Below are 21,095 nucleotides of genomic sequence, written 5' to 3'. Positions count from 1 at the left end.
CGGAACAACTTTTGTTTAATGTGCATATGTTTTTAAGGTTTTTGTTTTTGTTTTGTGGATTTCTTCTCATCCATCTCTGTCATTTCTGGTCTTCTGCTTGGCTCGATGCACTTGGGGATTTCTGTGTGCTCTGTGCTAGAAGTCGGGGGCTTCTTTTTTTTTTTTTTTTAACATTTATTTATTTTTTTGAAAGAGAGAGACAGAGTGCAAGTGGGGGAGGGGCTGAGAGAGAGGGAGACACAGAATCCGAAGCAGGCTCCAGGCTCTGAGCTGTCAGCACAGAGCCCGACGCGGGGCTCGAACTCACGAACCGTGAGATCATGACTTGAGCCGACACTTAACCAACGGAGCCACCCAGGCGCCCCTGGGGGCTTCTTGATACAGGCATGTCTGTCTTTATGTCTGGGAGTTTCCCTCAGGAAGGGCCCCCTTCCTTCCTTTCCCTGAATCTTCCTCGCCCTTTTCTGTTCTCCTTTCTCTGTTTCTCTCCCTCCTACACCACTTCAGTGCACCAGCAGCTGCGCTGTCTCTGTCTGGACCACAATCTGTACCCTCAAGGTGTCCACAGGCTAAGAAGGTGACACATACTGACATCACACCTACCCTCAGCATGTCTCACAGGTACCTCTGGGAGGAAGTGGGAGAGCCTATATTAATCCTCTGAGGTCATCAGGACAGGAATCCCCCAGCTCCAGAGTCCTGGGTGGGGCCTAACAATGATCGGACTGTTTTATATGGGCTCCTCTCTTGGTCCCTTTTCCTGTCTCGCCACCTGCCTTATAGGACCTGGTAGCATGTGGTGCGCTAATGTTGGCATTGAGGCTGGGCAGGGGGGTGGGCAGGGGGGTGGGCCTCAGCTTCTTGCTGGCTCTTCCTGCGGTTGCCTGGCCTTCACTGAGTCATGTACCTTTCAGACCATGTTTTATAAAATTGGTAGAAGGAGTATTATCATCAGTCCTGTCTACCTTAAAAGCCCGTCCCTAAGATCACACATCAGAGTGCTTTGAAATGGTGAGGCATTGCCCGGATGTGAGTTCTTACCACAATCTTCTTTGATTCTCGTGAACGTTACTGCCTTTCTGCTCAGTCTTGCTGATACCACTTACAAGGAACCTCGGGCAGGCCGTTCCCCGGATATAGCTTGCAAACGATGGAGATTCTAGAGAAGTGAAGTCCGTGAATGGGGAGCACCACTGTCTTCCTGGTACATAGAGCCAGGGCCCAGGGCTAGGAAGCATGGGAACAAGGTGGCCGGAGGCACTGGGGGCCTCTGACAGAGAAGCAGCCTCCTCACTTTGTTTTCATTGTTCAGTAGCTTCTTTTTTTTTTTAAGTGTTTATTATTTTTGAGAGAGAGAGAGCACAAGCGGGGAAGGGGCAGAGAGAGAGAGGGAGACACGGAATCCCAAGCAGGTTCCAGGATCTGAGCTGTCAGCACAGAGCCCGACGCAAGGCTCGAACTCACGAGCTGTGAGCTCATGACCTGAGCCGAAGTCGGACGCTTAACAGACTGAGCCACCCAGGCGCCCCTGTTCGATAGTGAGGCAATTCATCTTCATCCAAGAGCGGTGGGACTTTGTACTCTAAAGAAGTGATGATCCTCTCAACTTCTGTCTGAGGTAGGCTATTCTCATTGTCTCTACTTTTCAGATGAGGATACGAAGGCCCAGGAAGAATGGATTTGGAGGAAGGGTGTGCTGAGGCAGAGGCAAGCCTAGGGCTGCTTGGGAAGAGCTGTCACAGGAGAGCCTGTGGGCTGAGAGGGGCAGGAGCCTGGCCGACTCAGGGCTCGAACTCACGAACCGTGGTCACGACTTGAGCCGAAGTCGGACACTTAACCGACGGAGCCACCCAGGCGCCCCAGGCAGAGCTCCAGGAGGGACAGGGCCCGTGAGGCTGGCTGCCGTGGTGCCCTGAGCCCTTCTGGTCAAACTGGATTCCCTTCTGGGTTTCTCAGATATTTCTTAGGGCCTAGTGACCCGGGGCCATGTGCCAGGCTGACAGCTAAGTGCCCATAAGCCACCTTTATGAAGATGTTCGACACATGCCCCCTTCGGATGAATATGGCCCGTGGGCGCATGACCTACCCAGCAAAACTTAGGGTGTTTCATGTCCCAACCACCTTTTCACTTGATACCCATGTTTAGGGGCAGCTCTGGAAAGCCTCGAGAAAGCTCCCCTCCCCTCGTGGTGTGGGCTGAGCCCAGCAGGGAGAGGCCAGGCTGTGAGGGAGCTCTCCCTGGCGGCAGCTGGCAAGCCGGCCTGCAGGGCGGATCCTGGCCGTGTGGGACACACACAGGCAAACAGGTAAAGGAGGTATTTCCACCCTTCATTGGACACCGAATACGGATTTCTTTGTATCGTGTGCCTCTCCCTGTACCCTGCTTTTCCGCCGAGACGGCATAGCCTTTTTGTCCCAGGGCCCGGCCCCGTGTTTGACTCAGACGTGCTTCACTGTAAAATGAAGGGGTTTGTATTATATTGTCCCTCAAGTTCCCTTCACGACTGTGATTCTGGAATTCTGTGAGATGTCTGATACAGTTGGTAGGAAAAGCGGAGGGTCTCCTCCCCGAAAAGGCCGGGAAATGGACTGGCTAGTGCGGTTGCCGGGGATGATGAAATTGGGATTGGGTCCGGCCCTCCTCCCAGCTTGTGATCAGTCAGGACCTGGCCCCGCGCGGCTCTGAGAAGGTAGCAGGGCGTACGTGGGACTTACCTACAGAGGTGCGGTCATCGCCGCTTCTGGGTGTAGCAGAGTCCTGCGCGGCTCTGTCTCCTTTCCGTCTCTCCAGTGTGAGCCAAGCTGGCACCAGCTCCGGAGGAGGCATCCAAGGGGGTTCTCACACGATGCCGAGAGCTGCCCATGAGTCTGAAAGGGAATTCCTTGGCCAGGTGGCCCTGTTCAGCAGACAGCTCCTGCTAGGAGGACGTGGCAGGATTTTGGCACTTGGCAGTCCTCTGCCCCATCTGGCTCCTTTGGAAAGAGTCCTGACCCGGGGGCCTGGGAAGGCGGTGCGCTAATGTTGGCATTGAGGGTGGGCAGTGGGGTGGGCCTCAGTTCTGGGGAGCAGCCCCTCTACATATCACTGCGGGGGCCTAGTCCTCTCCCTGCCCTCCTTGCAAGCAACACTCAGAGTCTTTGGAAGTCTTCGCCCTTCCCAAAGCAGCTCAACTTCTGCTGTGTTCTCCCTGCCTCCTACGGTTGGGTTGGCTGGGCATTTTATCTTCCTATTTCCTTCCTAGGTTTGGCTCACCGCCTGAGCAGTGTCTTATCGTCCTATTAGTGGGGCCTTCCACCCTAGTCTCCCCGGGAAGAATGGGGACCGTCAAGACTGTCCACTGTCGGGGCACCTGGGTGGCTCAGTCAGTTGAGCGTCTGACTGCGGCTCAGGTCATGATCTCACTGTTCGTGGGTTCGAGCCCCGCATCGGGCTCCGTGCCGACAGCTCAGAGCCTGGAGCCTGTTTCGGATTCCGTGTCTCCCTCTCTCTCTGCCCCACCCTCCCTCGCTCGCGCCGTCTCTCTCTGTCTCAAAAATAAATAAACATTAAAAAACATTTAGAAAAAAAAAAAAAGACTGTCCATTGTCTTTCCCCTAGAACCTTTCTGTAACCGTCTCGGTGTGTTTTACTGTATGCCTCTCCTGCCTTGGCCCTTCAAACTATTCCCATGGGGAGAAAAAGGCCGTTTGCCCTCCTACCCCTCTGTAGAGCCAACCCTCTGTTTGTTCTCATGGAAACCGTGGCAACCTGGCCAAGAGGCCACTTCTTCAATCTTGGAAGTTCATGTCCCAAAGCCTTGCACTCACACCTGTGAGCCCTCTGGCTCTCTTTTTTCCAAAGGGTGGCAAGAGCCTCCGATTTTTCAGATCTGCTAAGGGGAGAAAGTTTCAAACCAACCAAGCCCTAGGTGATCGTTGCACAAGCAGGTTAGGGTCTGGAGTGCGAAAAAAGGCAACATTAGCTGGGAACCCTGAAGAGTGTTCTGGGGTGTGGTTGACGCTTCTTTTCCTTCTGCTCTTTTCTTCTTGCCCCCCCCCCCCCCCACCACACATACTCAGTCACTCAGAGGACGAACGTCGGAGGCGGTTATCTGTGAGCTGCCACCAACTGCTGTTTTTTCTTTTTCTTCTCCTCAACATGTTTGGCCTTCTCGCTCTGGTGCTACCTTTTAAAGCCCAAATCGGGAATCCAGGGAGCCACAGTGATGAACTGCAGGAGCCCGGTAGGAGAATTCCACAGCCTTAGACGGCAAAGTTTCCAGGCCTCACTGCCCTGGGACTTCCCCCACGGAGGAGTTCTCTTTCTGGCCCTGCCTGTGGGAGGAGGTGGGGGGAGGGAGGGCCTGGCGGTATGTCCTCAGCTTCTCTTTCGACTTGGCTGCCTGCAGAGGGAGGGTTCAGTGGCTGAGACCCTGAAGGGAGAGCATGGACCCCTCCCTCCAACCCTCCGACCGAAAAGGATTGTTCTCTGGTGATGGAGAGCTTACAGATTTGGAACAGCTGGCCAGGGTGTGTGAGCCTTGTGGGGGGGGGGGGGGGGGGGGGGGGGGGGGAGGGGGGGCAAGGGGACTTTTGCAGAAGCAAGTGTTGGGCAAATAGTGTGAGACTGCCTGCAGAGGTCTGGCTCTGCTGGGCCTGGGTCCCTCTGTGAATCCTCGAATCCTCGCACAGTGGCGGGGCAGAAGGCAGCCATGTGGCCAAGAAGCTGGTCTCCAGCCTCTACTCCCTACCCACGTTCTCTAGGCTCAGCGTGGAGGCGAGGTGGGATACTGGAGTATCTTGCAGCTTGTGGTTGGGTCGGACTAGCTTCTTGTGTTCAGTTCTGGACTTTTCCGTTTCTGTGGACACTTTGAAAGGAGCCAGAGTCAGACTGTAGTCCTGGGTGCCTTTCAGTCTGTCCAGGCTCCCAGCCCCTTCCTGCATCGGGCCGCTCCCTTATTTGTGCCACATTGGGAACTTGGCTGAGCGTACTAAATCCCGACTCTAGTAGCTTTTAGTCCATGGAATAGTCTCCTATCCTTTCTCTTCCCCCGTCTCGTTAGAGCTCCTCACTTCTGGGGCCTTGGTGTTAGCCTTTTGCCTATACCTCAGGCACAGTTAGATGCTACCTATTTGGCTTGGCCCAGGCAAGCTCCAGAAGGCTGTGGGAGGGGGCAGGTAGACTCACGGAGTTCATCCTGTGTGCCCTCGGTCCATCATCTGTGATCCCAGTGACATGGATTGGCGCTGTGTTGGTGCTCGCCGTGACAGCCCCGGAAGTGCCCCACCTGCTTCTCAGCCCATCTGTACCTGCCCCTACTTGAGCCAGTGGGCGCTGGACCGGGCTGATGGGTTCCAGAAACTACTACATAAAGAGAATGGAACTCCATCCAATCAGGCTGTTGCTAAAGTTGTGAAAAAGAGAAGGAGAGGGATTTTGAGATTGAGACAGATAGATGAGGGGGGCGGTGCTAAGGGGGGTGATAGAGAAGGAGAGAGAGAAGGAAGGAGGGAGACAGGGAGACAGGGAGAGATGGGGAAAGTGATATACACAGATAGAAAAAAAAAAAATAAAGTGAGAACCTTGGAAATGAGGTATAGCGAAGAAAATGAGATGGAAAGAGTTTGGAATGAGGTATTTTTCCTATGATTTCTGGCAGCACAGTGCCTCAGATAGAATCCAGAAAGAAGCCTTTTTTGTCACTTCCTCCAGGCCTCCCCCCTACCACCGTCACCATATTCTCCCAGACTTTTCCTTGGAGCTACTGCAGTGGTGTTTAAAATGCTGTGTGTGGGAGTTTGGAATCGAATGGGTGTTGGGAGAACTGAAATTCTTTGTGTTTACCTTTGCCTCCTCCCTAGAGAGTGGGGGACCCCTGCAATGATGGCTGGTCCCCCTCTACCTGCACCAGAAGAGCCCTGGGATGGTGTCCTGGAGAACAAGTGAGATGTGCCAATCCGTTCGGTCTACCAGGGCCCCAGGAGGGAGGAGGGGGAGATGAGACAAATGGTGAAGGAGTGGTTCTTGGGACTTACAGGTACCTGGTTCTCTCTGGAGATTGGGTCCCCTTCTGGGAATCCCGTGCTTCTCCTTCCCTTGGAAATGGAAGCACACTGGAACAGAGAAGGGTGATTCATTCATCAAGTCCACATGTTAGGTCAGGCACTAGGGCAGGGGTTGGGATAGAGAGATGAGACAACCTTTCTGCTCACTTGGAGGAAGAATACGCCGTACCCTCCACTCTCTCTCCTCTTCCGGCTACAGTGACCAGCTGAGGCTGAATCACCTCTTCGCCGGCCCTTTGTCTCTTTCAACAATGGGCCCTGTGTCCATCACCGCGGATCTGAGCTCTCTTGAACAGATGTTCTTTCTAGTCCATGACTTTTGGGAAGCTTCCTCTACCTTGGGGGTGTCTGCTTCTCTTTGTCTTTCTGTGTATTCCTAAGTAATGGCCACTCTGCTTGAATTAATACCCTGAGACTTAGGAACAGAGACGCTAACGTCTGGGACACCAGCCTTCCCCCCCAGCCTACGGTCAACTGTCCAGGATAGTGCCCCATACTGGACCCTTTCCTCACCTCCTGCCCCCTCCCTTTGTACCCTACAGGAACAATGGGATGCTGATGACAGTTGCTTTGACAGGCTTAGCAACCATGACTACTCTGCTCTTTTGACCCCAAGGTATTGCCAGGACTGATTTCCGTCCCAGGTTCTGATTTTCCCAGCCAGACTTTGTCGGCTAACCCGGGCTGTCAGTTAGGCCTTCGACCTCTCCTGGGGCAGCCGAGGATGCTTCCCTGGTGGAAAAGCTGCAGCTGCCCCCTTCTGCCCTCTCTCCTCCTCATGGGGTTGTTTTCCTCAATACCCTTTCAGAGCTATGGTGGCAGCTGGAAACATTCGGTTGTAATCTGAGATGGAAGAAATGGGAACAGTTCATGGGATTTGCTCTTAGCACTGCCCCAACTTCACTTTTATCTGATTCACACGCTCATCAGCGGGAAGGTTTTTTTTTTCCCTCCTCCTAAGGATATACCAAATCCGAAAGGAGCTGGAATAAGGTGGAAAAAGAGGGCTGATAAAATTCTGCAGCATTGTTTGTATTCCAACCAGCTGTTTCTGGAAGGTGACTCTCTTACTTAGATGCTATTTAGTAATTGTCAACCTATTGGCTTGTTTATCAAAATTGGTACACATTTTGTGTGTGTGTGTGTGTGTGTGTGTGTGTGTGAGAGAGAGAGAGAGAGAGAGAGAGAGGGGAGATTACCACATGGGCTAGTTCCTTCCACTCTCTTGCCCTTCTTGAGATGCCTGTGACCCACAGCCCATTTCGTTTTTCTTTTTTGTTACTTTATTTGGGGTTGGACGAGTGGAGAAGGCAGGGGGCAATAGTGCCCCATCTAGGGGCTCATCTCTGGTCACTCCCTACCTCTTCTGCCAAAATCCTTTCTTCCCCATGTGCCTGGCGCCTTGAAGACATGGGTGTCCAAGGAGGAATCAATCTGACTCCTAATCATCCTTCAGCATCTGAGCCTTCAGTGCCAACTCCTTGGTGCCAGCTCGGGGCCCTCGCCACGTTGACTACAACTCTAAATCTTGTGCAGGATACCCCTTCACCCCAGAGCTCCCTGAGGGGTGAGAATTGGATGAAAGTTCTCTGTGTAAGTGGGGAAACACGGGTCCCCTTCAGAGGTACCTCTAGAGGCCATTCCCTGCAGACCTGCAGCCGGGGGGACGCCGTGGGGCTCTCTTCCCGTGACTCCTGGCGGAATCTCCCGTGTCCTCGCCCTGATGACATTGGCGGCCAATGGGGGCCGATGGCAGGGGGTGCCGAGGGGGATGTGAGGAACGTTGCTGGCTGGAGCCTGCCTTTGAAAGGATGCTAGAAGATGAAGTGGCTTTGCCTCCGCTTAATAATGTAAGTGGTACAGAGGTGAGGGACACCGAGTTTGGCCTTTCTCCTTGTGGGGCTGGGGTGCCTGCACACCTGTATGAACAAGAAGCCACACATTCCCTTCTTGAAAGAAGTGGGCCATATCCCCCACTTCAGGTTTCCCTTTCCTGGCTCAAGTCCCAAGCAAGCTCTGTTTTACAGCTGCACACTCTTTTTGTTCCTGAGAAAGTTACGGTGGCTCTTTTTGGTTTTGTTTTTTTTTTTTTTTTTTTTAAGCCATACTAGGGGGTTGGGAAAGGAAAGCTTGAAAAGTAAAATAATAAAAAACAGACCACTCTGCCGTTGCAGGCACATAAATAGCTTCACTGTAGCCAGGCTGCACCCTCGTTTCGCCATAGCAACCTGGAGCGGGTGTTTATAGCAGCCTGTCACCCCGACTGGAAAACAGCTGCTGCCCCCGCCCCCCCCCCCCGCCAGCCGCACCCCAGAGCAGCGGGCAGGTGCCCCCGAGGGGGTGCGGGGGGTGGCGGGGGAAGGCAGCCTGGGGTCCGGATGGGCCAGTGGCGGGAACACTGGGGGAGCCTAACGCGAGGGGTGGGTGTCCTTGGTTCCCAGGCTTCCCGTCACCTGCGGGCGGCCCCCTCCGTCTCTCACCTGGGGTCAGTCATAGGAAACAGGAGCGCAGAGGGCGCTTAGCTCCAGCTGGACCCAGGAGAGGCCTGGGTGTCCTCTGAAGCTGACGAGGTGGCTCGTTTCAACTTACGAATAAACCTTGGCTCCTGTGGCAAGTTCCGGGGAGTCCTCTCGAGTCCGTTTTCTCAAGGACTGACAGGAGAGGGGCTTCCCTGGGGAAGATCACGGGTGTCTGGGAAAGGGGGTGCCCTGAGATGCATGCAAGCAGCGATCGGCACCCTGGGAGAGTGAAAGGCAGGAAGGGATGTGTGACGTGACCCTCCTGTGCCTCCCCTGTCAGCCTAGGTCGGAGAGCACCTTCCGGACCGGGCCCCTATTCGAGGCCCCCAAAGTACATTAACCTGGGGTTGTGAGAGGGGTTCCTGACGTTCCTCGCAGGGATGCCTCGTAACCTGTGCGGTGTCCTCTGTGTGGGCCCCAGACCCGCAGCTGCGGCACCCTTGTTAGGGAGCGTGTTAGATATGCACATTCCCAGGCCTGCCCTCCCCCCTCGGGAATCAGAAACTCTGGCCACAGCAGCAGCAGGGCCCAGCCATAGGTTGTCATCAGCCCTCCCGGGGCTCCTGATGCCCACTTGAGTTTGAGAACCACTGCTCCAGACCGGGCCGCGAGCGCAGAGGAGAACGGCCAGTTCGCTTTCTACGGCCGGGGGCTGCCGTGGTGGCCGCTGTGTGTGCAGTTTGTGGACAAGGACGGACAAAGCCGGGCGAATGGGACGACATGTTATCAGGGAGTGCCCCGGCCCTCTCTCCTGATGCACGTCATCTTCTCAGCGTGGGGTCCTTGCCTGGGACTTCCAGGAAACAGCTGGGCTGGGAGAAGGGCTGGGGGGTGGAGGGCATTCTCTGTGCTCTGTCCAGGGGACGCTGTCATGGAGCGGAGGGAGGAGATGGGACGGTCTTCCAGGCACGATGTCCAGCCTACTCTGACTAGGGTCACACAGGAATGTTATGGGGGACAGAGCAGCTCTGTGACACTCCCTTCTGGTGGCTGAGCTGTGGCCTTCTCAGGCCGAGGCCAGGGCCTTCCCCCCTCCCCTCTGGGGGCCCCCGCCAGAACCTGAGGCCTAGGAGCTAGCTACGAGGTCCTGCTCCAGCAGCCAAGGGAGACTGACCCTCCTCTCCCTCTCCACCAGCCTGGCATGACTCTGCTGAAATTCGTTTCTAAAAATAACCCAAGATCCAATCCAGCTGCTAAAAAGCCCCTTTGTTCCCTTGGAACCAAAATGTGGAAAAACCACGGAAAGCAGCCCCAAGAAAGGCAATGTGTGTTGTCCGAGAGAGTATACATACTGGACATTTGCGTGTGACCGGCCAAGGTCTGCATCCTGTCCCAGTTCTGAAGAGCTGCTCCCTGCTTAGGAGTGAGAAGCAGACACCCTCGCTGCCCCATATCCTGAGCATTTCCCATGAGCAAGTGGGAGGGCCTGGGGGAGGCTGCCAGCTCCCCTTCCATTAAACAACAGGCCTTCTTCCACGCGGCACCGTCACTCCCGCCTGCAATCGGCTCTCGTCGTCCTTAGTCGACTGAAGGGAATGGTCAGTGTTGTTTCGTCCTCCACATTGTTTTGAGCTCTGGCTTGCTGCGAACACTCCCCCACAGCTCTTGGGTCACAGGAGGCCACGGAGGTGACCTGGGCCAGTATGACTCAGATTATGTGGAAGTGGGTACATTCCCCATGGCTCCGAGCCTGAGGGACTGCCCTTTTTCATCCTGATCTATTGATGCTATTTTAGGAGAATACCAGAGGGGTGACATTGCCCTCTCAGGCACAGTCTGCTTTAGTGTCCCGACCCAGGCCATGAAGCCTCCTGTCTCCATCTTGATGGTTCCTGGAGTCTCTGACGTGAGCTGACTCTCAACAAGCCAGATGATTAGGAACAGGCTACCAACCGTGGGTCAATTCTTGGTATCGCTGTGTAGAGAAGTTTGTGCTGTCGATGGGCCCTACCTTTTCCTGCGCCCTGAAGGCATCAGGCTCGAACCGATAAGTTTGGTCACCGTTGCCTTAGTGTCTCTTAGACAGTATAGCCCCTCGAGGACTGCACGGTCTCGGGATCACCATGAGTTTTGGATTTATTTGTTGGGGTGTCAGGTGCAGAGTATGGAGCTGACCATACCATTGGTTCATGGCTCATTTTGTCACTGGTCCATGAGGGGCCCTTTGTGTGTTCACCGTTACTCCATATTCCACCTCTATCCCTGTCCTCACCCATTTCAATGGACTAATATGTATCTTTTGTTTAAATATGTCCCTTAAAGGGGCGCCTGGGTGGCTCAGTCAGTTAGGCATCTGACTTTAGCTCAGGTCATGATCTCACGTGAGATATAAGCCCTAAATCAGGTGAGCTCGAGCCCCGCTTCGGGCTCTGCCTTGACAGTGCGGAAGCTGCAGGGGATTCTCTCTCTCTCTCTCTCTCTCTCTCTCTCTCTGCCCCTCACTCACTCGTGCTCTCTCCCTCTCTCTCTCTCAAAAAGAGACTTAATAAAAAAAGACTTTGCAAACTCTTCATCAAAAAGTAAATAAATATGTCCCTTAAAATATAGAGCATTGCTTTAGATGATGTGTTTTCAATTTGTGTAAAAACTATTAAAGGATTTTCCCCACCCCACCCCCCCAACACTGTTTCTAAGATCACAAGTGTCCTTGCGTGTATATCTGATCTGTGCCTCACTGTTGGCTTATATCCCCTGTTGTCTAGCACACATATTTTGCCTGTCCATCATTGGGACAGGGAATCCCAGGTTGCCTACCACTTCCTGTCACCACAGTAATGTCCCTGTGAACATCTTCACTCATGCCGCCTCCTGAACCTATGTGATTATTTCTTTGGGCGATACACCCAGTAGTACATGACTAGGCCCAGGGTATACATAGACTTAGTTGGCTTGTTTGTTTGTTTGTTTGTTTTTAATTTTTTTTTTCAACGTTTATTTATTTTTGGGACAGAGAGAGACAGAGCATGAACGGGGGAGGGGCAGAGAGAGAGGGAGACACAGAATCGGAAACAGGCTCCAGGCTCTGAGCCATCAGCCCAGAGCCTGACGCGGGGCTCGAACTCACGGACCGCGAGATCGTGACCTGGCTGAAGTCGGACGCTTAACCGACTGCGCCACCCAGGCGCCCCAGTTTGTTTGTTTTTTTTAATGAAGTCCCAAGTTTCATTTATTTATTTTTTAAGGTTATTTACTTATTTTGAGGGAGCACGCATGCACACACACGCGAGAGAGAAAGAGAGAGAGAGAGAGCAGGGGAGGGGCAGAAAGAGAGGAAGAGAGAGAGAGAGTCCCAAGCAGGCTCTGCACTGTCAGCGTGTAGCCCCACACGGAGCCCAAACTCACAAACCATGAGATCCTGACCAGAGCTGAAATCAAGGGTCAGATACTTAACCAACTGAGCCACCCAGGCACGCTGCATAGACTTAGCTTTGACTTAGAAGTACCAGGCGACCGTGGAAAAGAAGGAAGAATTCTGGATTCCTGAGGCTTAGGGGTCAAAGGTGACGTATTTTCTCCAGAAAGATCCTTTGATGCTAGCACTGCGTTTCTGCTACTGAATTGAAGACTCCTCAGCGTGGCCAACTTGGGGAGGAAAAGAGCGGGCACGAGAGCCTCATGTGTCCCCGCTTCCTCACCGGGAAGTGATGCTGTCTCTTCAGGAAGGGCGTAGCCTCTAGAACCCTGGTCCTAGGAGCTGGCTGAGAATTAGCATCAGGTTCCAGGACCTCGACCAGGACCACGGGTCACATTGTGCCATCCTGTGGTCAGTGCGGAGGCCTGGTTTTGGTGCCCCAGCCCTCACTTGGCTTCCTGGCATGGGCACGGCTGTTGGGTGACGGTGACAGGTGGTAACCCCCACCACCTGAACTTTAGCCAACGTACTTTCTTCCCACATGCCTCCAAAGGGCCTCAGTAGACGGAAGGAGGGTGTGTGCCCAGGTCTGCTTCTGCAAGCCAGGAGGCACTGGAGAAGCAATAGGGCAGGGCAGGCATGGCGGTGGTGGGGGGGGGGGGGGCGGGGAGGAAGAGCCTGGCACCATGATAGGCATGGCTGCCAGACCCAAGAGGCAAGAACTGGCAAGAGTGAGCTAGGATCTGGGTCATGGAAATAAGGGACCTGTAATGAGGAGGGAGCAGAGAGACCTCTGTGTGGGGTTTAGACCTTCAGAGAGAAGGGCCAGCCAAGGATGTTTCACACCAGCCAGGCAGCCTGCCATGTTCAAGCGCTTGCCAGCTTCCTTGACAGGGCATGGCCCTCTTAGAAGCATGGGAAATGCCTGAGAGAAGAAGTCAAACCTCAGAAACTGTGGGTGATGGCACAGGAAGTGCCCCTGCCGGAGACAGCAGAGAAGAGAATGTCGAGCAGGACCTCTCGGTCTCAAGTCACTACTGAGAAGGTGTTCGTGGGCAAGGGACAGAAAGGTTCACGTGGACCTTCTCATCAGGCTTTAGGAAGTAAAGCCACGGTTGGTTTTTTGGGTTTTTTTGGTTTTTCCATTTTGTAACAGCAATGTCCTTGTACTTGAGACAAGGTGGCTTGGATTCAACTAGAGCACAAACCCTAGCTCTCTGAATCTTGATCTCCCTGCTATAAAATGGTGGCGCCCTCCCCGTGGGACTGTTGGTGAGGATTCAGTGAGACAATATACGTGGCGATGACCAGCCGGTACGTATCAGCCGCCACCTAGGCACTAAATGTCGTACGTGTGTGATGTCTCTCTCATTTCCCCACGGAGTGCCTCCTAAGGTACCTGGCAAACCTTCTTTCCCTCCCTTCCAACCCCTCTCCCTCACTCCATCCCTCCCCTTGCAGATAGGGAGAAAAATAGAGCCTCACTTGGGAGAGGGAGCCTCCGGATCAGAGAGAAGGGCACAGGTTTGGGGAGAAGAGGCGACTGGAGCAGGTTTCGTATCTCAGTTTGGTGCTTCCTGAGGAGGACCGGCCTGTCCCTCCACCCCCTTCGAAGTCTTCCCTCTTTCACGCCTTATGTCCTGCGTGGCAGTGACGCTGACACTCCAACCACAGCATCTCTGAGTGCTCCCGACTCGCTCCCGAGCAGAGGCTCTCAGCCTGGTGAAGAGGTCAACCCAGGGTAGAGCAGGGCACCAGAGGCCGGCTCTACGAGGCAGCCCTCGCTTGCAGCCTGGAGGCCAGAGCTGAGCGTAGCCCTTATTATTCTAGGCAGGTCCGGCTGCAGTGCTGAGCCAGCCTGGTTCCCTGGGCCCTGGCCCCTCCTGTTCCCTTTCTCCTGTTTCCATTCATACTTTATTTCCCATGCATCGTGCCAGATTCGATAGGAGCCTCTGGCAGGGAAGAGTCAGGTTGTGGGCTCACTTTCAGGTCCTCAAAAGACCCTACTCTATCCCTACACGGGAGCTGCCCTTTCTCCTCGTAGCCTGGGGATGTATCCCTTCTTTAGCGCCCGGGAAGATTTCCAAGAGTAAGGGATTCCGTGGACAAAATTGGAGGAAACAGAATGTCTGACTATTGTTTATGGTTTGGTGGCTTAGGGCATGAGGTCCTTGTCTCTGGCAGCTGCCTGTTTCAGAACTTCCTAGCAAGTCTCGCCGCAGACTGAGTTATCTGGAAGCGTGGGGTGGTTTGTTTGTTTCTCAGGTATGTACGGGAGCAGGAGAAGGTCTGTTTCAGCCCCTGTGATGTGATGTAGTTGTGATGCGATGTGGTCGATTCTGAAGGAGAAAGAGCTGGTGAAAAGTCAACATTTCCTCTAGGTGGAAACGGCTATTTTCTCCACTCCAGAGATGCCTGCATTTCTGATGTTTGTCAGAAAATAAGGAGGTCCAGGGGTGCCCGGGAGGCTCAGTCAGTTGAGCATTTGACTTGATTATGGCTCTGGTCAGGATCCCAGGGTCGTGGGATCAAGCCGCACTCAGCATGGAGCCTGCTTGAGATTGTCCCTCTCCCTCTCTCTCTCTCTGCTCCTCCCCTGTTCATGCATGCTCTCTCTCTCTGTAAAATAAAAGATGAAAAGGGGTGCCTGGGTGGCTCAGTCAGTTGAGCGATTGACTCTTGATTTCAGCTCAGGTCATGATCTCACGGGTCTTGAGCTCGAGCCCCATGTAAGGCTCTGCACTGCCAGTGCAGAGCCTGCTTCGGATTCTCTCTCTCTCTGTCTCTCTCTCTGCCCCTCCCCCGCTTGCTCTCCCTCTCTCTCTCTCAAAATAAATAAATAAACTTTAAAAAAGGGGCACCTGGGTGGCTCAGTCGGTTAAGCGTCTGACTTTGGCTCAGGTCATGATCTCGCGTTCCGTGAGTTCGAGCCCCACGTCGGGCTCTGTGCTGACAGCTCGGAGCCTGGAGCCTGCTTCAGATTCTGTGTCTCCCTCTCTCTCCTGCCCCTCCCCTGTTTGCGCTCTGTCTCTCTCTCTCAAAAATAAGTAAACATTAAAAATTTTTAAATAAGTAAATGAAATTAAATATAAAAAAGAAGAAGGAGGAGGAGGAGGACGAGGAGGAGAAGGAGGAAGAAAATGAGGAGGTCCAGACTCGAGGGAGGGAGTAAGGTATAACAAAAGGAGGGCCAGATGGTCAAGGGTGCTGACTTGCCAAAGACTAAATCACTTTTTTTCTCGTCGGACCTCAGTGGCTTCATCTGTAAAGGGGGGGGGGGGGGGGGGGGTCAAAGCTGTCGTACGTAGAATTGATCAAAGACAATGTTTTCACCGTCATTACAAATTGTACAAAGGATGTTACAAGACTTTGGGCCGAAGAACATTGAAGTGATTCAATGATCATGTACAATAATAGGATGTCTTGCCCCTGTAGGTAGTGTTTGCTTTTCCGTCCTATCATCCTCTAAGCTGGCAAAATGCTAGAAACTGGGAGTGAGCACATACCTTACCCAGAATGCCCCAGGGCTGCGTGACTAATCCTGACCTGACAAGAGGTGGTACCTCCCAGGCGTCTGAGCGCTGCGTCTGAGGCTGAGGCTGAGGCTGTGGCCGAGGGGGTGTGAGAGCACTTACAGATTATTCTTTGCCAGTTGCCTAATAAGGGTAGGGGCCAGGCAGACTCAGCAGCTGTGGAACGCTCACATTCTGAGAGCTCAGAGAGGCGTATGGGTGCCTGCTAGGCCTCCGAATTCCGGAAGAACGTCCTTAGAGATCCCACCTTAAGCTGGGGGCCCCAGCTGACAACGGCCCCCTTGACTCTGTGTCAACGGCTTAGTGCGTGACCTCCTCTGTAAGCGTCTCTAGAGCAACCCGAAGCAGACAGACCTCATTCTCTGCCACATGCCCCACGTGCTCTAATCTCAAGTGACCTTTTCTCACTGGTCGCCTCCGTGAGTGAAAAATTTCTCCCCTTTCATACCTCGAGGAGGGGTTCAAAGTAAGGAACTCTGACTCAGACCGTCCCTTCTTCTTTTCTAGAAATCGAAGGCTGCATAGCCTAGTGGTGTTGCCAGTGGTTATAACGTAGCTAATGGTTATTGCTAATGGAGCTGCCTTGGAATTTTCCATTCTTTCTGAGGGTTGGGCATTCCCTTTGGCAAGGAGAGATGGAGGGGGACGTGGAGCTTATTGTCCTTCTGCTTAAAGGGCTAGATACCAAAAGTTCATTAAGATCAAATTAAGCCTTCTCCCATCACTTGAGAGTGGACATACTGGGCACTGGTCATCTTTCATCTGAGGTTTCCAAGCACTAGGGGCTCAGTCAGTTAAGTGTCCGACTTCGGCTCAGGTCATGATCTCGCGGTCCGTGAGTTTGAGCCCGTGTTGGGCTCTGTGCCGACAGCTCAGAGCCTGGAGCCTGTTTCAGATTCTGTGTCTCCCTCTCTCTCTCTCTGCCCCTCCCCTGCTCTCACTCTGTCTCTCTCTCTCTCTCTCTCTCAAAAATAAACATTAAAAAAAAAAAAAAAAGATTTCCAGCACTATTTCTATCTCTTATTCTATTCCTTTGTCACTTTCTTGAGATGGTGTGAAGAGGTAAGGCTGATTTTTTCCCCCAGGTGAAGGTGGGAGGAACTGAGCCCTAAGAAGGCCAAGTGACATGCCCCAAGGGTGCCTGGGAAGATGGTAAATCTGGTTCTGAAACTGCTACCAGTTAATCCAACAACAACAACCACAACAAAATGAGCTGAATGCCGATGTGTGCGGGCGCCCTTATGGCACTGGGGATAAAGCCGTGAACGCGACAAGTGCAAAGCTTAACCTTCATGGGACAGACACTATAGTGGGTCGAGATAGAAAAAGTAAAGTCTGATTTCCAGTTTAGCACTCTGTCAGCACTGTTGTCAACATCCTCTTGAAAGGTTAAGGAGCTCTACTTAAGGGTCAAGATGGGCTCCTTACTGCTGTAGCCCTTCCCACTGCTTCCAGGCTTCGACGGGAAGCTGAACTGGAGGGAAATTCTGTCGTACCGCCTATCATGGGGCCAGTCTGAATGAAGGGAGTTTGACACGCTGCCTCAGGTTCTCTCCAGACCTCTGTTCCCCAGGCTACTCTGATGACATCTAAAAAAGAAAACAAAGGAGGGGGCACCTGGGGGGCTCAGTCAGTTAAGCGTCCAACTCTTGGTTTCGGCTCAGGTCATGACCTCACGGTTTCGGGAGCCCCGCGTGGGGATCTGTGCTGACAGCATGGAGCCTGCTTGGGATTCTCTCTCTCCCTCTCTCTCTCTGCCTCTCCCTCCTCTCTCTCCCTCCCTCTCTCTCAAATAAATAAACTTTAAAAAAATTCTTTAAAAGAGAAAAAGCAAAAGACAGTGTGATGTTTGAAAAACAATAGCAACAATAAAGCAAAGCCCTGCTTGCTTAGCCCTCTGTAGGTCAGAGTAGCTCTAAAAATCTCTGCTAAAAGGAGGAGGCAGAGTGAACACTGGGGGAGGGAGGAGTACCCAACTCCATCCCAGGGGACCTGCCGGGAACAGGATTGGTAGGAAACTTTGGCCACACGTGATTTGGGGAAAAGAAGCCGGTGAAAGAGCCCAGCCCTTTTCTGATGGTTCTTGTGCCTCTTTGCTCGCCTTCTACAAGTGAGGATGTCATCTATGTATTAGAGGGGGGCTGTCCCGAGATCCTTGCCACTCCCTGGTAACAACTCAAGTCACTGGGGACTGTTTAACCAGGGCTGGGCCCCCATGTTCTGGTGCCGCGTTCAGAAAGAGCCGCCTCACATTTAAACGGCTGCTGTGTGACGATGGGTCCCCCACGACACGCAGGAGCTGCTCTCTAAAGCTAAGAACAGGGGGGCAGGGGGAGCCTGGCCACCTTCAGCCCTTTAGATCCTCACCTGCACGTAGCTCCGCCCTTCCTCCCACTCAGAGGGGGCACACATGCCTTTCTGAGGGGAGAAATGCTGATCTGAGACCCTCCGATGCTGACTCACACACGGGCTAACCCTGCTTTCCCGCTGACCTTGCCATGGCCCTGGGCTCTATCTGAACTGATAGCTGCCTTATCCCCGCCACCCCGAGTAACACTGAAACCATACGCTGCAAACCTCCTTCTCAGAGGTCCTTCTGTCCCGTTTACCTAGAAAGGCTGCACCCTGGGGGTGCCTGGGTGGCTCAGTCGGCTGAGCGTCCGACTTTGGCTCAGGTCATGATCTCATAGTTTGTGAGTTCGAGCCCCACATCGGGCTCTGTGCTGACAGCTTGGAGCCTGGAGCCTGCTTCGGATTCTGTGTCTTTCTCTCTCTCTGCCCATCCCTCACTAGTACTCTGTCTCTGTCTCTCTCTCTCTCTCTCAAAAATAAATAAAAGCATTACAAATTAAAAAAAAAGAAAAAAGAAAGAAAGGCTGCACCCTGGATTGCCAACTGCCAGAGCATTTTACTCTCCCCTTTTGGAGACGGCGAAAGCTTTTTGGAGGGATGGGGCTTATTAGCTCCAAGACCTGAACGTAGTCCCCAACCTGCTCCCAGCTGCAGCGGGCTGGAGGCTGAGTATTCGGAGGGGCCCCGGAGCGTCTGGGCATCTTCTATCAGGTTGCCCTCCTGGTTTGTCAATGTGGGTGTTGGGTACAGGGCGCAGGGTTCAGGGGCGCGGGGGGGCAGGCTGGCAGGCCACCCTCCAGGCCACTCTGGTCTGGACTCCTCTTCTGACCTCTTCTCCCCAGTTAGAGTTAAGATCAGACTAAAGGAGTTCATAGTGGGGCCCTCATATGGATAGACGTGGAGAGCGTGAGAGCCATTAGGGGTTACAAACCTTTTATTTCCAAGTTCCTGAAGTCGCCAGATTGTCACTTGGCTTGAGAATGGCGTGATGTGAAGGCTGGGGTATATCGGAAATTACTCCTCTCCACGGGGGTGTACAGGCTGCTGGGGCCTCCTAGGGAGAGGCGGGCCCCTCCTGAGTCCGATCCCTCAGCTCAGGCCTCGGCGATCGGTTCAGCTCAGGCACCCGCTGTCATCTAAGCCCTAAAATGAGTACCTCTTGCCTCGCAGGTGCTGGATCCTCATGGCTGCTCTAATTGTTTTTGTCTGTCTTCGAATCTTTATTCCAGAGATCCAGTTGTCAGCGGTATCCAGGGAGCCCTCCTCTTCCTCCTCCTTCTCCTGCCGCCTCTCTACCACCGCAGTTGCCGGTTGTTGCTAAGGTAGCCTCCATGGTAACACGCACATCCTGTTTATACCTCCATCTGGGCAAGCTGGTCTAAGCTAGGAACCTACCTACCCTGGACAACGGCTTCCATTACCACCTGGGGACACCAATCGTCGTGACACGTGGTCCGGCTTCCACTTGGCTCCCCCATCCCCTTCCTCCCCTCGCTGCCGAGCTTCATACACAAAAAAGGATCTGGGCTAGAGGCTGCTACCCTGAAGCTCATTGCACAAGATATAGCCCAACTATTTCCTACCCAGGCTCCCAGAGAAGCAAGAAGTAAGAAGTGAGGCAGAAGGGCAGGAGTTCCTGACCAGTTGAAGGGAAGCCACATTTTCTCTGGTCGAGGGGCTTGGTAACAGCAGGCAGAATGACGAACCCAACAGAACGTACCTTGCCGGCCAACTCGATGGTTGAGAGCCACGAGCGGGAGTTTGGCTGCACAGTAATGGACCTGCGGAAGCTCATGGAGCTACGTTCGACCGACGCAATCAACCAGATCAACGTCCACTACGGGGGTGTAACGAATCTCTGCAGTAGACTGAAAACCAACCCCGTGGAAGGTAAAAACCACACCAGGGTGGGGAATCAGAGGAAGGTGGCTAGTGTTCAAAACTATGGTTTCCCGGCTTCTCGAGAGGGCAGTAAGAGACCTCACTGGTGTATCTGGGTCGTTTGAGAAAAACATGGCCTCTGAAAGGAGGTGAGACCACGGAGAGCCATCTCTTTCCCAGCGACGGTGTTCGCTGACGGTCGGACTTTCTTCCTTTTTCTGTGTCAGTGTACAGAAAGGGGAGGATTTGGCTCTGCTTTACAAGTGTTTGTGTTAGAGACGCTTTTATCAGTAAGTGATCAAGTCTCTTATTCAATATCGGTCTTTGATTACAGAAGAACTTAAATACAATTCTGCCCCACACCGATCTCACAGTGTAACTGGGGAGAACGGGCACAAAAAAAGTGACCCAGTGCATCCGCCCAACGTGGCATCTCTCTATCGTGCACAGTTAGAAATAGGGGGGCAAATCACAGGGTAGTACCTACCGTACCTTTGGATTATTCACTTTGCTTCGTGTCAGGGAATTATTGATGACTTTTTTCAACCCTGCCTGGCACACTTTAATATAGTTCTTCTTAATGTGCTTTTAAAATTTTTTTTTTCAACATTTATTTATTTTTGGGACAGAGAGAGACAGAGCATGAACGGGGGAGGGGCAGAGAGAGAGGGAGACACAGAATCGGAAACAGGCTCCAGGCTCTGAGCCGTCAGCCCAGAGCCCGACGCGGGGCTCGAACTCACGGACCGCGAAATCGTGACCTGGCTGAAGTCGGACGCTTAACCGACTGCGCCACCCAGGCGCCCCCTTAATGTGCTTTTAAAAGAGAACGGAAAACCTGGCTTCATGCTTGCCTGGCTCACTTCAGTTGCCCGATAAGCCATGGTAATATAAAATTTTGCCTCATCAGAATGGAGACAGAATCAAAGGAACCTTCCTTTCTCACTTATGCATGGTTATAGCATCTGTGTTACAGGGTCTTACTTGGCCCCGTCAGTGAGGCGGGACATGGCTGAGTAGCATTAGGTAAATCAGAAATCTTGTCCTTCAGAGCGGCCTGGGTGGCTCAGTCGGTTGAGCATCCGACTGTTGAGCATCCGACTTTGGCCCAGGTCGTGATCTCGCGGTTCCTGAGTTTGAGCCCCGTGTCGGGCTCTGGGCTAACAGCTTGGAGCCTGGAGCCTGCTTCGGATTCTGCGTCTCCCTCCCTCTCTGCCCCTCCCCCACTCGCAGTCTGTCTCTGTCTCTGTCTCTCTCTCAAAAATAAAAATAAATATTAAAACAATATTAAGGAAAAAAAAGATCTTGTCCTTCAGATGCCTTTAGCCTCTTGAAGTAGACTATTTCTAGCCTTCCTTGGAACCTACATCCTATGTTTTGCCAAGTCTAAGAAGTTTTGACCCCCAGCCAGTG

General features: G+C 53.1%; 1 protein-coding gene and 1 long non-coding RNA gene across 15 annotated transcripts in view; one reads left to right on the top strand and one right to left on the bottom strand.

The window, feature by feature from the left end:
• Positions 1-21,095, top strand: part of ATP2B4 (ATPase plasma membrane Ca2+ transporting 4) — a 98,130-nt gene that overhangs the window by 26,833 nt on the left and 50,202 nt on the right. For 11 of the 14 annotated variants that reach the window (XM_045456399.1, XM_045456404.1, XM_045456402.1 and 8 more), the window contains exon 2: positions 19,031-19,691. The exons of 1 other annotated variant lie outside the window; for it this stretch is intronic. In XM_045456399.1, the coding sequence (XP_045312355.1) occupies positions 19,499-19,691 (193 nt within the window). In that variant the 5' untranslated portion in view covers positions 19,031-19,498. Of the gene's footprint in view, positions 1-4,175; positions 4,224-10,346; positions 10,561-19,030; positions 19,692-21,095 lie in introns of those variants that run through there. 2 more of the 14 variants (XM_045456396.1, XM_045456398.1) reach the window with 2 other exon arrangements.
• LOC123586850 lies at positions 16,929-19,066 on the bottom strand. The gene is made up of 3 exons (XR_006706988.1): positions 18,958-19,066; positions 18,733-18,855; positions 16,929-17,038 (listed from the first exon to the last, which is right to left on the bottom strand). It is a non-coding gene; the product is annotated as an uncharacterized LOC123586850 (long non-coding RNA).

Source organism: Leopardus geoffroyi, chromosome C3 (assembly GCF_018350155.1).
Source record: "Leopardus geoffroyi isolate Oge1 chromosome C3, O.geoffroyi_Oge1_pat1.0, whole genome shotgun sequence".
Lineage (NCBI taxonomy): Eukaryota > Metazoa > Chordata > Mammalia > Carnivora > Felidae > Leopardus > Leopardus geoffroyi.
Note: the sequence above shows the minus strand (reverse complement) of the source record. Positions and strands in the feature narration are given on the sequence as shown.